This window comes from Mirounga leonina, unplaced genomic scaffold (assembly GCF_011800145.1).
Source record: "Mirounga leonina isolate KUSES-001 unplaced genomic scaffold, KU_Mleo_1.0 Mir_129, whole genome shotgun sequence".
In the NCBI taxonomy this organism is placed as follows: domain Eukaryota; kingdom Metazoa; phylum Chordata; class Mammalia; order Carnivora; family Phocidae; genus Mirounga; species Mirounga leonina.
In genome coordinates this window covers 36,275,798-36,289,770 of record NW_023270323.1, presented here as the reverse complement: position 1 = coordinate 36,289,770, position 13,973 = coordinate 36,275,798, and the positions used below count along the sequence as shown (strand labels likewise).

General features: G+C 39.2%; 2 protein-coding genes across 3 annotated transcripts in view; one reads left to right on the top strand and one right to left on the bottom strand.

The window, feature by feature from the left end:
• The window catches only part of POLR2B (RNA polymerase II subunit B), a 47,651-nt gene extending 39,776 nt beyond the window's left edge, over positions 1–7,875 (top strand). For both annotated transcript variants that reach the window (XM_035004904.1, XM_035004903.1), the window contains exons 18-25: positions 611–705; positions 2,331–2,581; positions 2,763–2,852; positions 3,091–3,198; positions 3,987–4,100; positions 4,483–4,643; positions 6,954–7,149; positions 7,635–7,875. In XM_035004904.1, coding sequence (XP_034860795.1) covers positions 611–705; positions 2,331–2,581; positions 2,763–2,852; positions 3,091–3,198; positions 3,987–4,100; positions 4,483–4,643; positions 6,954–7,149; positions 7,635–7,724 — 1,105 coding nt within the window. In that variant the 3' untranslated portion in view covers positions 7,725–7,875. The remainder of the gene's footprint in view (positions 1–610; positions 706–2,330; positions 2,582–2,762; positions 2,853–3,090; positions 3,199–3,986; positions 4,101–4,482; positions 4,644–6,953; positions 7,150–7,634) is intronic.
• The window catches only part of IGFBP7 (insulin like growth factor binding protein 7), a 71,625-nt gene continuing 65,446 nt past the window's right edge, over positions 7,795–13,973 (bottom strand). Inside the window, exons 3-5 of the mRNA XM_035004907.1 lie at positions 10,152–10,268; positions 9,127–9,254; positions 7,795–8,052 (exon numbers count right to left, since the gene is read on the bottom strand). Of these exons, the coding sequence (XP_034860798.1) occupies positions 9,144–9,254; positions 10,152–10,268 (228 nt within the window). The 3' untranslated portion in view covers positions 7,795–8,052; positions 9,127–9,143. The remainder of the gene's footprint in view (positions 8,053–9,126; positions 9,255–10,151; positions 10,269–13,973) is intronic.

The following is a 13,973-nucleotide window of genomic DNA, read 5'->3' as shown; positions in this document are numbered from 1 at the left end:
CCACTTTTTTGGTAAGCAAATATGTGTTTGCATTCATATAATACAGAAATGTCTAAAGAAATAAAAATAAACCTATTAATCTTAGGACCCATAAATAACTGTTGGTTTTTTTCAATCTTTTTAAAATTGTCCTTCAATTATTTTATTGACAATCTCAAATACATAGCGTATGAAGATTGGTTAAAAACTGGAAATTTAGAAGATGGATTTTTTTCTGTATAGTGTCAGAGGATAGCACTAGGACCAGAGGGTGGGCATGATAGCTTAATATCATAAATTTCTCACTAGAAATATTGGAGCAGATCCTGAGTGACCATCTCTGAGGGTTATTATGGAAGGGATCCTTATTTTAGGTAGGAGGTTGCAGTTAATGACCTCAGGTCCTTCCTGTTCTCACATATAATCCAGCTGTTAAGATTACAGGTCAAATGCTACATGTGTGGCCCATGTAACAGCATTTAAGACTTAACTTTCAATATAGTAAACTCTTGTCCTAGATTAATGGTTTAAATTGTCTCCCAAGTATCAATTAAGTGCAAATTATCGGTATGTTCTAAGCTCTTTTATAAAGAGGAAAATAGAAGTTACCTTTATAACCATGTGTTTTTAGGTCTGTCTTCTATCGATCATATAAAGAACAGGAATCTAAAAAAGGATTTGATCAAGAAGAAGTTTTTGAGAAGCCAACTCGTGAAACATGCCAGGGTAAGTGATACTGACATTTAAATTATGGAATTTAAAGTCAGCATTCATGGTTGTCCTAATTAATACCTTCCCCTGCCCCCTGTCACATGGGAGTATGATTTCATGTTATTCTTAGAGCCTATATATAAGAAAAGGTGTGTTTGCCAAAAGTCTGCACATAGGAGTTGGCTTGTTACGGTCCTTCCATCCTGGTAGATCCTGCATTGAAGAGGGTATTTAGGAGATCAGAGAGGTCATGTAATTTCATGGGATACACTACAGCCCTTCTTACTTGTACTCTGAACTCTCCCTCCGTTTATGTGTTTGCATGGGAACTTCCCCCCCACCTCCACACTGGAGTGTGACCATAATATTTGTCTAGCCACAATATTTGTATACATTTAACAGATAAACGAGGTGATACCTAGCACTTTTTGTTTCTTCTAGAAAACTCAAACTTATTATCTAGTTAGAATTTTCACAGACACTTAAAAACGGTATATGCAGTGGGATGGATGGGATATCCCAGGGAAATATGTGTATCTGCTAGTTTTGACTTCTAATGGTATTGTGTGAAGTAAAATATGTTTGTTTTTTAAGTCATCTTTCTATTACTCCGTTTCCTGTGGGTGGTTCTGTGTAGTAGTGAATTGATGTCCAGTGGAGTTAAGATTACATAAGATGAAATTCAAAATTTCTGTGTGAGGATATGCGTAGAGGGCATATTCTTTTTCTTTTCTTTTTTAAAGATTTATTTATTTCAGTAAGAGAGAGCATGAGCACAGGGGGGAGGGGCAGAAGAAAAGGGAGAGAGAAAACCAAGCTGACTCGCCACAGAGCAGGACTCACGGCTTGATCTCATGACCCTGAGATCAGAACTGAGCTGAAACCAAGAGTCAGATACTTAACTGTGCCACCTAGGCCCTCCGAGGGCATATTCTTTTTTTTTAAAGATTTTATTTATTTATTTGACAGAGATACAGTGAGAGAGGGAACACAAGCAGGGGAGTGGGAGGGGGAAGCAGGCTTCCCTCGGAGCAGGGAGCCCGATGCAGGGCTCCATCCCAGGACCCTGGGATCATGACCTGAGCTGAAGGCAGACGCTTAACAACTGAGCCACCCAGGCGCCCCAGGCATATTCTTTTTCATGTAAAAAAGAGATCAGAAGATGGCAACACCCTTATCCAAAATCACCCAGCATATAGATAGTCTGATTTTCCAGTGCTCAGTCCAGTGGTTTTTTAGAATTTCATAATAGTTTGTAGTATTTGGAATAAGAGCATTGTATTATTACTACAAATGGTTCATGGTGTTAAAGATTCCTATGAACTTCTCTCTGACTTGGAACTGATTTATATATTTGGTTTTAATCTTTTGGAGGGTTTATGTGACTTTTCTAAGATTTTATTTATTTGAGAAAGAGCATGCACGTGCACAAGTGGCGGGGAGGGCCAGAGGGAGAAGCACACTCCCCACTGAGCCGGGAGCCCGACGCAGGGCTCAGTCCCAGGACCCTGAGATCATGACCTGAGCTGAAGGCAGATGCTTAACCAACTGAGCCACCCAGGTGCCCCGGATTATGTGACATTTTAAGTACTTTATATAGTAGTACCATTTCAGAAAATTCCATGTCTTTTTCCTCATAGGTATGAGGCATGCCATTTATGACAAGCTGGACGATGATGGTTTGATAGCTCCTGGAGTCCGCGTATCAGGAGATGATGTTATTATAGGCAAAACAGTCACCTTGCCTGAAAATGAAGATGAATTGGAGGGCACTAATAGACGCTATACCAAGAGAGACTGTAGCACATTTCTGAGAACTAGTGAGACGGGCATTGTGGATCAGGTTATGGTAACTCTCAACCAGGAAGGATATAAATTTTGTAAAATAAGGGTGAGTGTAGCTTTTTCAAATTGCTGTTTATAAAAAGTAAACCAGGGCAACCTTCTCAGGTCCCCTCCCTCTTTGGGAGCTTCGTACTATCACTCAATAAACTTGCTTTGCTGCCTACCAAAAAAAAAAAAAGTAAACCAGTTTGGCTTAAGTTAATTAATCTATTTTTATATGAATTCAGGTCCGCTCTGTTAGAATTCCACAAATTGGAGACAAATTTGCTAGTCGACATGGTCAAAAGGGTACTTGTGGTATTCAGTACAGACAAGAGGTAGGTATCTTGTATCTCCCTTACCCCAACCCAAAGTTCTGTTTAACATTTTATTGAATCAAAATTTGCTTTAACTTAAAAGTGCAAAGGTGATAGAGGCTTGACTTTTTAGTGTTGAATAAGAATATGAGCAGAGCATGTTGAACAGAATTGCGGACATAGAAAACTTCGGAGGAGGGGGGATCAGTTCCAGCTTTGTAGTTAAGGGAGTTGTCTCCTTTTAAAAATTTCTTTCTAGGATATGCCTTTCACCTGTGAGGGTATCACCCCTGATATCATCATAAATCCCCATGCCATTCCCTCTCGCATGACTATTGGTCACTTGATTGAATGTCTTCAAGGGAAGGTAAGAAAATATCTTAAAAATATATGTTCTAAACTGATGTTTCTTCCAAAATGATGATAGGTGATTTCTCTCATATTTGAGTCTGGGTTCTTTGTTGGAAAAAGCTAGTATGATACTTACTTTCCTGCTTTTAAGTTGGTTATGATTGTAGTGGGTTTTTTTCCCCCAGCAAAAACTTGTGAAGTTTTGGTTAAGTCAGAATTTTTGTAAAATTTACTACATCCAATCTCTGCATACATATATGGTTATCCTTTTGACTGGTTCAAAAAGAACCAGTAGATGGGGAAAAGAATCCGTAGATGAGGAGTTAATTCATTGGTGGTTAGTTCAGTGTGAACTTAATAATTGTATAGCTATATTATTAGCTATATTCATGCATCTTTCAGTGGAGGTTATCTATTTTTAAGTATCTTGTTCAGGTAGAATGGCTATATCCTAACACATGGGAGACTTGGTTTTACGGCATTAAAATGTCATTTTCTTTGAGCCATAGGAACTAGTTGGGAGTCTCATTCTTTTTTTATCTGGTCTTATGGATAGCTTCCTTTTTGAAAGCTTATAATTGAGTTGTTTTAATTTTTTCAGTAGATTAGTTTGTTATAAATAGTATTTCATTTAAGATGTTAAAATGAAACTTAAAATATTACGGCTTTCCATAACATAGATTTTTATGTTCAAAATCTTCCCTATATAGAAAGGCTTTTTAAAATTGAATATTTTTATTGATAAAGACTTATAAGAGATGACAGAAGGATTCAGTTTTTAAAGACTACTTTTTTTAAAAAAAGGTATCCGCTAACAAGGGTGAAATTGGTGATGCCACTCCATTTAATGATGCTGTTAATGTGCAGAAGATTTCTAATCTATTATCTGATTATGGCTACCATCTTAGAGGAAATGAGGTATGTTTGCTCTTACATTAGTAGCTGTGTCTATTTTTTATATGTGTGTAGTTTCATTTTTTAAAAAAATAAATTCTCTTAAAGTATGATGCATGCTTTAAATATGTGCACAAATCATAATTGTACAGCTTGATGAATTTATTTCACACAAAGTGAACACACCTGTGTGACTGGCACCCAGATCTTGAAAATTACCAGAACGCTTTTAGGCCTAGATGCCCCCTCATGTCTCCTTCCATTTACTATCCCCACCCCAACCCCAAGGTAAACAGTCTCTTGATTTTATATTAATTTTGTCTTTCAGTTTTCATATAAATGAAATCATATAGTCTGTGCACATATATTTAATATTTTTAAGTCTGTACGTCAAAATCTGTTTCAGGTCCTGTACAATGGGTTCACTGGTCGAAAAATCACATCACAGATTTTTATTGGCCCCACATATTACCAGCGTTTGAAGCATATGGTGGATGATAAGATTCATTCTCGTGCCAGGGGACCTATTCAGATCCTTAATAGACAGCCCATGGAAGGTAGATCTCGGTAAGAGAGCTGCATCACCATCATTGTTATTATTAACTAGCCTTTTTTAAATGAAAAATGTCAAACACATACAAAAATAGAGATAATGGTATAATGAAACCCCCCATGTGCCTGTCACTCCACATCAATAATTATGAATGGCCAACCTTATTACATTTACCTCCCCACTCCTACCAACTCCTGATTATTTTTGAGCAAAGCCTAGGCATCAGTTTCTTCTATAAACATATTTTGGCATGTATTTACGAAAGAGTGGTTCTCAAATTTCTTGGTTCCAGGACCCCTCAGAGCTTTTGTTTGAGTTGTATCTATTGATGTTAATCATGTTAGAAGTTAAAACTAAGACTTAAAATATTAATTTATTAAAAAATAACACTAATAAGGGGGCACCTGGTGGCTTGGTTGGTTGAGCATCTGACTCTTTTCAGCTCGGGTCATGATCTCAGGGTGCTGGGATCGAGCCCTGCCTTGGGCTCTGTGCTCAGTGGAGAGTCTGCTTGAGGATTCTCTCTCCTTCTATCCCTCCCCCTGCTTGTGTGCATGTGCATGCTCTCTCTCTCAAATAAATCTTAAAAAAATAAGCCCGTTGCACATTGACATAAATAACTTTTAATGGAAAATATATTTACCAAATAAATTTAGTGATGAGTGACATTGGTTTACCTTTTTGCAAATCTTTAAATTTTTTTTTTTTAGTTTTTTATTTATTTGCGAGAGAGAGAATGAGAGACAGAGAGCATGAGAGGGAGGAGGGTCAGAGGGAGAAGCAGAGACTCCCTGCTGAGCAGGGAGCCCGATGTGGGACTCGATCCGGGGACTCCAGGATCATGACTTGAGCCGAAGGCAGTTGCTTAACCAACTGAGCCACCCAGGCGCCTGCAAATCTTTAAATTTTTTTTAATGTTAATTCAATTATCCAACATATAGTACATCATTAATTTCAGATGTAGAGTTCAGTAACTCATCAGTTGCATATAACACTCATCATATCACATGCCCTCCTTAATGCCCTTAAAAGGTAGACTCTCTGCTGAGCAGGGAGCCCGATGTGGGACTCATTCCCAGGACCCCGAGATCATGACTGAGCTGAAGGCAGTCTCTTAACCAACTGAGCCCCCCAGGCGCCCCTGCAAATCTTTTTAATGAGCAGGCTTACTAGAAGACAGCAGGATTCTTGTATCTGCTTCTGCATTCATTCCATTGCAGTATTTTTTATATTTAAGTATATGAGGAAAATCCTATCTCACATAGATATGTGGTTGGAAAAGGGAGGAATATTTTAATAACCTGTTTAGGTGACTGTGGATATTATTTTTTGATGCTATGCCAAAAGTTGTAGTTTCTTAAAGGTTAGCTGTGATGTAGGATCTGAAACCATATCAGTGAATCATTTGTATTTATCAGCGCCCCTTATGCGTTGTTCAGGGGTCACCTGTAACCTTGATATTATTAAGTATCTGATGTTCAAATTTTCCTGATTGGATAATTTTTAAATAGGTTTGTTGATTTCGATCAGGATACAAATACGTCTGTGCTTTGCAGGTGAAGGGTTTTGTTTTGTTTTTAAATCTATAGGTTGCCCTCCAACCTTTTTTCCTTGCAGTTGATTTGTTGAAGAAACTGGATTGTTTGCCCTGGAGGGTTTCTCAGACTCTGGATTTTGCTGATTGCATTCGTGGGCTGTACATTTCTATTTGTCTTATAAACAGCTAATTAGGTCTTGAGCTTTGATGAAATGGAAGGATTGCATTCTTTTGGAGTAATACTTATAGGCAGTGTTGTATATTTCCAGTATCTGGTTGTGTCTTACAATTTTAGCAGTTATGTATGATCATTACTTGAAGCCCTTAATTAAATAGGGACTGCAAATTGTTGAGATTCTAATTTTATCATTTCTTCACTTAATAGCTGGAATACTGCTGGAGAGAGAAACTTTTGTTTCCTCAACTGCTTATCTCGTGACATAGTTCATATAGGCAGGATAAATGCTTGATTCTTTCTCTTTACCAGTTTTCAAAATAATGTTGTCTGTCATCCTCCAGAGTTGACCGGTAAGTTTTTTGGTATTAGAAAATCATTGGTTTTATGTATTTTGTATATTGAGACTGTTAAGGAAGCCATCACCATCCACTTTTTGGCCATTTGAACAATGCATTTCATTTCACTTCCATACTGGCGAAACCTGTTATCATTCACCTGTTCTTTCCATTACTTTTGCCACTGTACATTTATTTCAGGCTTGATTGCCTGGGAGACTCATTCATGGAGAAGCTGCTTTATAAAAATAATCTGTTCTTTGTTCCTTAACAGTGATGGTGGCCTGCGGTTTGGAGAAATGGAACGAGATTGTCAGATTGCCCATGGGGCAGCCCAGTTTTTAAGGGAAAGATTGTTTGAGGCATCAGATCCATATCAGGTTCATGTTTGCAATCTTTGTGGAATAATGGCGATTGCTAACACGAGGACCCATACGTATGAATGCCGGGGCTGCCGCAATAAAACCCAGGTGTGTAGACCTTATTGGCAGTTGATACTTGTTTAGGATATAACCATGTTGGTCTCATCATCCAGGCAGGTTCATTGTGGTGGAACAGACTGGCATTTTCACAATTTTGAATAACACCTGTATAAAGATTCCTAGTTTAAAATGAGGAAAAAGATAATTTGCTTTTTCTAAAAACCAGTTTTGGTGGGATAATTTCTCTAAGCTGGTCATCTTTTGGAAATAATAAGGATGTGTACAAGGGAATTTAAACATTTTAAATTAAGGAGTTTAAATCTTTTGAGAAGGGTGAATATAAATTATGTCTGGCAGGAAGGCTGAAATACCAAAGCCTCTCAGGAGAAAGAACCACAAGCCCAGGTAGCAGGATGAGTGTTACCAGCCCTTATTTATCATCTACAATACCAAAACCTTATATCTTTCTGGGGTAGGGAAGTGGGGTCACTTCAAATACAGTTTTGCTAATTACCTTTTTCTCCTCCCCCCAGATTTCTTTGGTGCGAATGCCTTACGCGTGCAAACTGCTGTTTCAGGAACTTATGTCTATGAGTATTGCACCTCGAATGATGAGTGTTTAGCTCTTTTAAGAGAGTCTCAAGATAACTTGTAAATATTTGTTTCTTCAAGATTTTTTTTTAAAAAAAGTACTGCATTGTGAAAGCATTTTATTGATTTTAATTACATGCATGCTTTTCTTCTGTAAATAGACAATAAATTTTTGTAGATAGTCTTGATGTGTTATCTTTATTTTGGATTTCCTCTATGTGAAACCAGTGAATATAACTAAGCGTTAGTGGGTTGGAGGAAAAGAAACTGGTTATTAGCCAAGAACAGGGCTGTAGTTATCCAGGACTTTCAGTGATGCAGACGGGTATATTTTGCAGGTTTATAGGTCAGCACCTTCACCTAGTTAAAGAAAAAGATGAAAATTAGTTACAGATATGGATGTGGTTGACTTTCTGATCTTTAGGTACTTTTTAGTATTTCCAAATAAACGAAGATGTTAAAATGTGGGGATAAAGGGTATGTGAGTAACTGTACAAATGAGAGGGTGGAATGCTCTTTGGAATGTGAGCTATGGGATTTTGTTGTACTGGGCTATGCATAAGCCATGGACCTTGTTAACAGAAGTGGAAGAGCTTGTTTCACAGACAAGCAAGTTGAGATGGAGAGAGGCTTAGGAACTTCCTCGGCCATGAAGCTTTCACTCAGCATTCCAAGTGGAGGATAATTAGGGGCAGAGCTGAGACGCAAACATGACTTGACGCTGAGCTCCTGCTGTTCATCACCTGGCTTTACACAGCCTGGCCGAGGAGAGTCTGACCAAGCCTGTGTTTACTTGATACTTCCTCCTTCCATACCGCAGGTGAGCGATCTGCACAGGGGGATGGGCCAGCAGATGTGGATAGTAAATTTTGTTCAATTTTTGGTTTACGAGAAGCCAGTTCAGACATCGGTCTAAGAGAAGTATATAAATGTAAAATAGCATTTCCCTGACGCTGCTAGGAGAGGTGCTTGAGAGGAAGCTTTTTTGATGGTGAAGAAGAGAGTTGGGTCCTTGCCAGTATACTCTCCCTTCTGGCTTGTTCTTATAAAAGCTCAAAGTGAAGGACCAGAATTGCTCACAATCAAATCATTCATTTATTTATTTATTTTTTACAATCATTTACTTTAAAATGGAAATTTAATGTAATAGTTGCAACACCAAGGAAGACTGCCATGTGGATAGAGAGGGGAAATAGAAGCCATTCCGTTCAAGACTGAGATGTGAGATAAGGTGAAAGCATCATCGTCCTAACAGAAGCATTCCATTAACCATCCAAATGTTCTTTTAGAGCCCTGTGCTCTCCATTTTGATGGCATGCCTTTGTGAATAACAATTTCATAAGAGCCATGATGTCGGATACTCTCATCCTTGGTTCTGTTCTGTTCTTAAACAAAAGCACTAGTCCTTAAATAGTTGTGAGATTTATTACCTACCTTTTTCCACTGGTATTTCATTGTGAGGGATCAAACACTGTAATTTTTGCCGATGCTGAAGCCTGTCCTTGAGAATTGGATGCATGGCACTCATATTCTCCAGCATCTTCCTTACTGAGAGGAGATACCTGTGAAAAAAAGCATCTTTAGCTCCTCTATGGCAGTCCTCTCTTCCCTGTGGCTTCAGTTAGGTCATTATTTCTTAGGATGAATCGGGGATTCACAGCAAAGACATTGCCAGAAAGAGTGCAGGTTCTGTGCTGCAAGACGGACAGCTTGCCCCCGGTGTTCTGCCGGGAGGATTCACACTCTAAGGCACAGCACGGACAGCTTTTGATCACACTACATAGTTTAAGAACTGTGAACAGGTGCACATACCAGTTTGAGGAAGACCTTGATAGGGTATAAGTACAATTTCGAAGTATCAAAGGTCAAGTAAAAATAACTTAATTAAAATAATTAATGCTCAGGCCATTTTGTACCCTGTAAGGATTTTGCTTTGAATTTTTTTTGTGTGTTTTAAAGTAAGCTCTAGGCCCAACATGGGGCTTGAGTTCATGACTCTGAGATCAAGAGTCACATGCTCTACCGACTGTGCCAGCCAGGCGCCCCTGCTTTGTATTTATTTTTTTAAGATTTTATTTATTTATTTGGGGGAGCTGCAGGCAGAGGGAGCGGGAGAAGGAGGTTCCCTCGATGTGGGGCTTGATCCCAGGACTCCGGGATCATGACCTGAGCCGAAGGCAGAAGCTTAACCTGCTAAGCCAGCGAGGGGCCCCCTGCTTTGAATTCTTAAAAGAAAAAAATTAGTTCTTATTTGTTGGTTTTTTCCAAAACATTCAACCAATCTCAGCTCTTTTTTAAGTTCCCTCCGAAAGAGGAGTAGCAGTTTCCTGGTAGGCCTGTTCCAAAGAGGTGTGGCTGCCAGGGCACGTACTTTCAGCTTGGCAGGACGTCTGGCACCTTTGCCAGGTTTGCTGAGTCTAATCCTAGGAATGAAATCCTTGCCAACCCTCGGTACTCACCAGCACCCAGCCAGTGACTTCATGCTTTTCTGGGCCACCCCGGGTCTGAATAGCCAGGTTGTCCCGGTCACCAGGCAAGAGTTCTGTCCTTTGAACTCCATAGTTACCCCTTTTTACCTACAAAAACAAAAGGAAATAGTCTTTTGAGTTTTCTGCACTGAATTATCAACTTGGAAGTAGACACATTCTTAGAGCTGTACAGGGCATACATTAGACTTTCTAACTGGATTAAACCCAGCAATTTCCATATTACTCTTTCCTGAATAATTAAAGATCTTCTTTTATTTCTTCCTATCAGTTTCCCTCTAAAGTTTATATATTTTAAACTAATGTATTTCTCTGCATGCTTGGGGAATACACACCATCATACTTTGCTGCCACTGACTACCATCATTCACTCATGCCCTTGTAAATTCTGCCTGTCTTTGCTGTGCTTTTTCTTGCTTGCCACGCCGTGTTTGACAAACTGTGTCACCAAGTGCTAGGTTTGATTCTTGGGACCAAGTCCTACAACCACCTCTGTAATGGAAAACAGTAGGTTGAGTCCAAAACATTCCTTTTGTTCTGAGGGCTAAGGATTCATTCTAACGATTTACTAAGGACCAGTCAGCAAAAACGCCTATCAAATACACGCTGTCACCGTTCTCCTATGACAAAAGCTGCCTGCTGCCCACCCCTGTGCGTCATGACGAGAATAGGGATGGGTTGTTAAGACATTGTTTCCTTGGTTTGAGGGTAATAGTGAACACTGTCCTAATTTCCCCCCTCATGAACTGTTCATAATATAAACTCTGGAAAATACACAAAAATCTATGGAAAAATAAAATTTACTTGTAAAACTTCTGTACATACACACTTAGCATAAATTTCTAGAAGTGGAATTGCTGAGTCACAGAGTACAAGTATTTTAAAGCTTGTGACAAGGATGGGTTTAAAAAAGATCAAAGGGATACACGAAGCAGTGCTTGTTTATTCCATCCCAGGCCACCTTTAAGAGCTAGGTTGATGTTTACCGATATTACTTGTAATTAGAAAAAAGGATTTGCAATCTCACAGGTAGTTCTCATTTTCTTTCATTATTAAGTAAATTCTGAGTCCCAGAAGCCCAGCTGACAGTGTGGACACTCCCCATGCGTGTTACTTCTTCCTGCATGATCCCACTCCCACCACAGGCCGTTAAGCTGCTTGTCTCAACTTCAAACCAACTCTTTATTTTTTCTGCAGTGTGACACCAGGGCTGGGGCTCTGAAAACCACGAGGGATCTAGGCCAACTCCTACTCTATAAAAAAAAAACCCCTAGCATTATTGATTTCGAATGCCTGGATTTTGCTTGCTTGCTTTTTCCCCCTGGGATTTCCCTCTATTGCAACTATTAGAGAAAACCAGGTATCTTAGTGTTTTTCGCACAGAAGTGCTAGCAAGACAAAACATAAACTTAGTAGGCATCTTTTTTCCTTCTGTTTCCCCAGTAGCTGGCAAAAACAGTTCATGCTAGTGCATGATTCTGAAATATTTGAAAATGGTTTTAACAGTGGTGTAAGTATTGATTCAATGGCCAAAGTAACATATCTCTGGTCTTAAGTGAGTTTCAGAATTCTCTAAGAGCTTTGTGTGGGACCAGAGCAGAAAAACACTACTGCATGAGGTACTGAATCTCAGCAACTGAACTGTTGGTCCTCAGATTATGTCACTCCTGGTAAGGAGCGTTCTGTGCCAGTTAACCTGATCCACTTCATACAGAGAAACTGTTCTTGTCAAGCATTTGATTGGGAAGTGAATATTTATATATAACAGAGCTCATATTTTAATATATTGTAAAAAGCTACACACCACATAGAAAACATGTAGAAATGTCAAGAATTATTACATGGTAAACTTTTATATGGCACATTCTGTTGCTCCCTTATGTGAGGGGAGTTTGTTGATCAATATGTTTTATAGTTTGGAAAAAAAAAAAAGGATGCAGGCTGAGAAAAGTGGCTTCTGAGACAATTTGACAGATGTGCAATGGGCTGGAAGTGCTTCAGAGTTTGAACCTTAGAAATCTAGGCAGAAAAAAACGCCTAGTAGTCACTGCTTGCCATGAGAGTTCAACTAGGGGGAGAATCAGAGGGAGATCCAGGAAGTCATTTCAGCTCTCTCTGCTTGTATTTTAGCTGCAACAACATCTTCCTAAATCCTGCTATTGCAGATAAACAATTAATAATGAAAAGTGCTAGTGGTTACCGAAGCAGGATGAAATAGTGTGATTCTTACAGGTGAATACATTTCAAGGGGTTCACTGAATTTCAGGAAACCATTAAAGGACATTTATGCAGTATAGAACATATTTGCTGTGCCTTTTTGGTGAAGTTTCAGAAGAGGTTTATGACGAAACTTTGAGATCCCCAGCCACTGTAACCCATTAAAGACAAAATGTCTAGGAAAAAAATATTTGTAATACGCAAGAAAGGGTCAATATCTCTCATGTACAAAAAGCCACAGACACTAATAATTAGAAACAACCTAACAGAAAAATGGGTAAAAGATATTTGAACAGGCAATTCATATAACACAAATATGAAAATATTCTCTTCAAAATATATAAAGAACTCCACAGCCAAAAAACAAGTAATCCAATTAAAAATGAGCAGAAGACATGAACGGTATTTCTGTAAAAAAGACATGGATGGCCAACAGACACATGAAAGATGCTCAACATCACTCATCATCAGGGAAATACAAATCAAAACTACAATGAGATGCCACCTGACATGTCAGAAGGCCTCAAGTCAAACCCACAAGAAACAAGTGTTGGCGAGGATGTGGAGAAAATGGAACCCTCATGCGCTGCTGGTAGAAATGCAGACTGGTGCAGCCACTGTGGAAAACTGTATGGAGGGTCCTCAAAAAGTTAAAAGAACAACTACCCTATGATCCAGTAAGTGCACTGCTGGATATTTACCCCCCAAATACAGAAACACTAATTCAAGGGGATGCACGCACCCCTATCTTTATAGCAGCATTATTTACAATAGCCAAATTATAGAAGCAGCCCAAGTGTCCATTGATAAATGGATAAAGATGTGGTGTATACACATACACACACAATGGAATATTATTCAGTCATAAAAAGAATGAAATCTTGCCATTTGTAATGACGTGGATGGAGCTAGAGGGTATTGTGCTAAGCGAAATAAGTCAGAGAAAGACAAATACCATATAATTTCACTTGTATGTGGAATTTAAGAAACCAAAGGAACAAAGGGAAAAAAAAAGACAAATTGAAACAGACTATTTTTTTACAGTAGGTTCCATGCCCAGCATGGAGCCCAACGCAGTGCTTGAAATCACAATCCTGAGATCAAGACCCGAGGTGCAATCAAGAGTCGGATGCTTAACCAACTGAGCCACGCAGGTACCCCTACAGACCCTTAAGTACAAAGAACTGATGGTTACCAGAGGGGAGGTGGTGGTGGTGGGGGAAATGGGTAAAACAGGTGATAGGGATTAAGGAATGTATTTGTGATGAGCACCAGGTGATGACTGGAACTGATGAATCACTATATTGCACACCTGAAACTAATATACACCGTATGTCCGCCTACGGCTCAGGTCATGATCTCAGCGTCGTGGGATCGAGCCCAGCTTGGGCTCCCTGCTCAATGGAGAGTCTGCTTCTCCCTCTCCCTCTGCACCCCACCCCCCTTGCACTCAGTCTGTCTCTCAAATAAATAAAATCTTTTTTTTTTTTTAAAGATTTTATTTATTTATTTGACAGAGAAAGACACAGCGAGAGAGGGAACACAAACGGGGAGTGGGAGAGGGAGAAGCAGACTCCC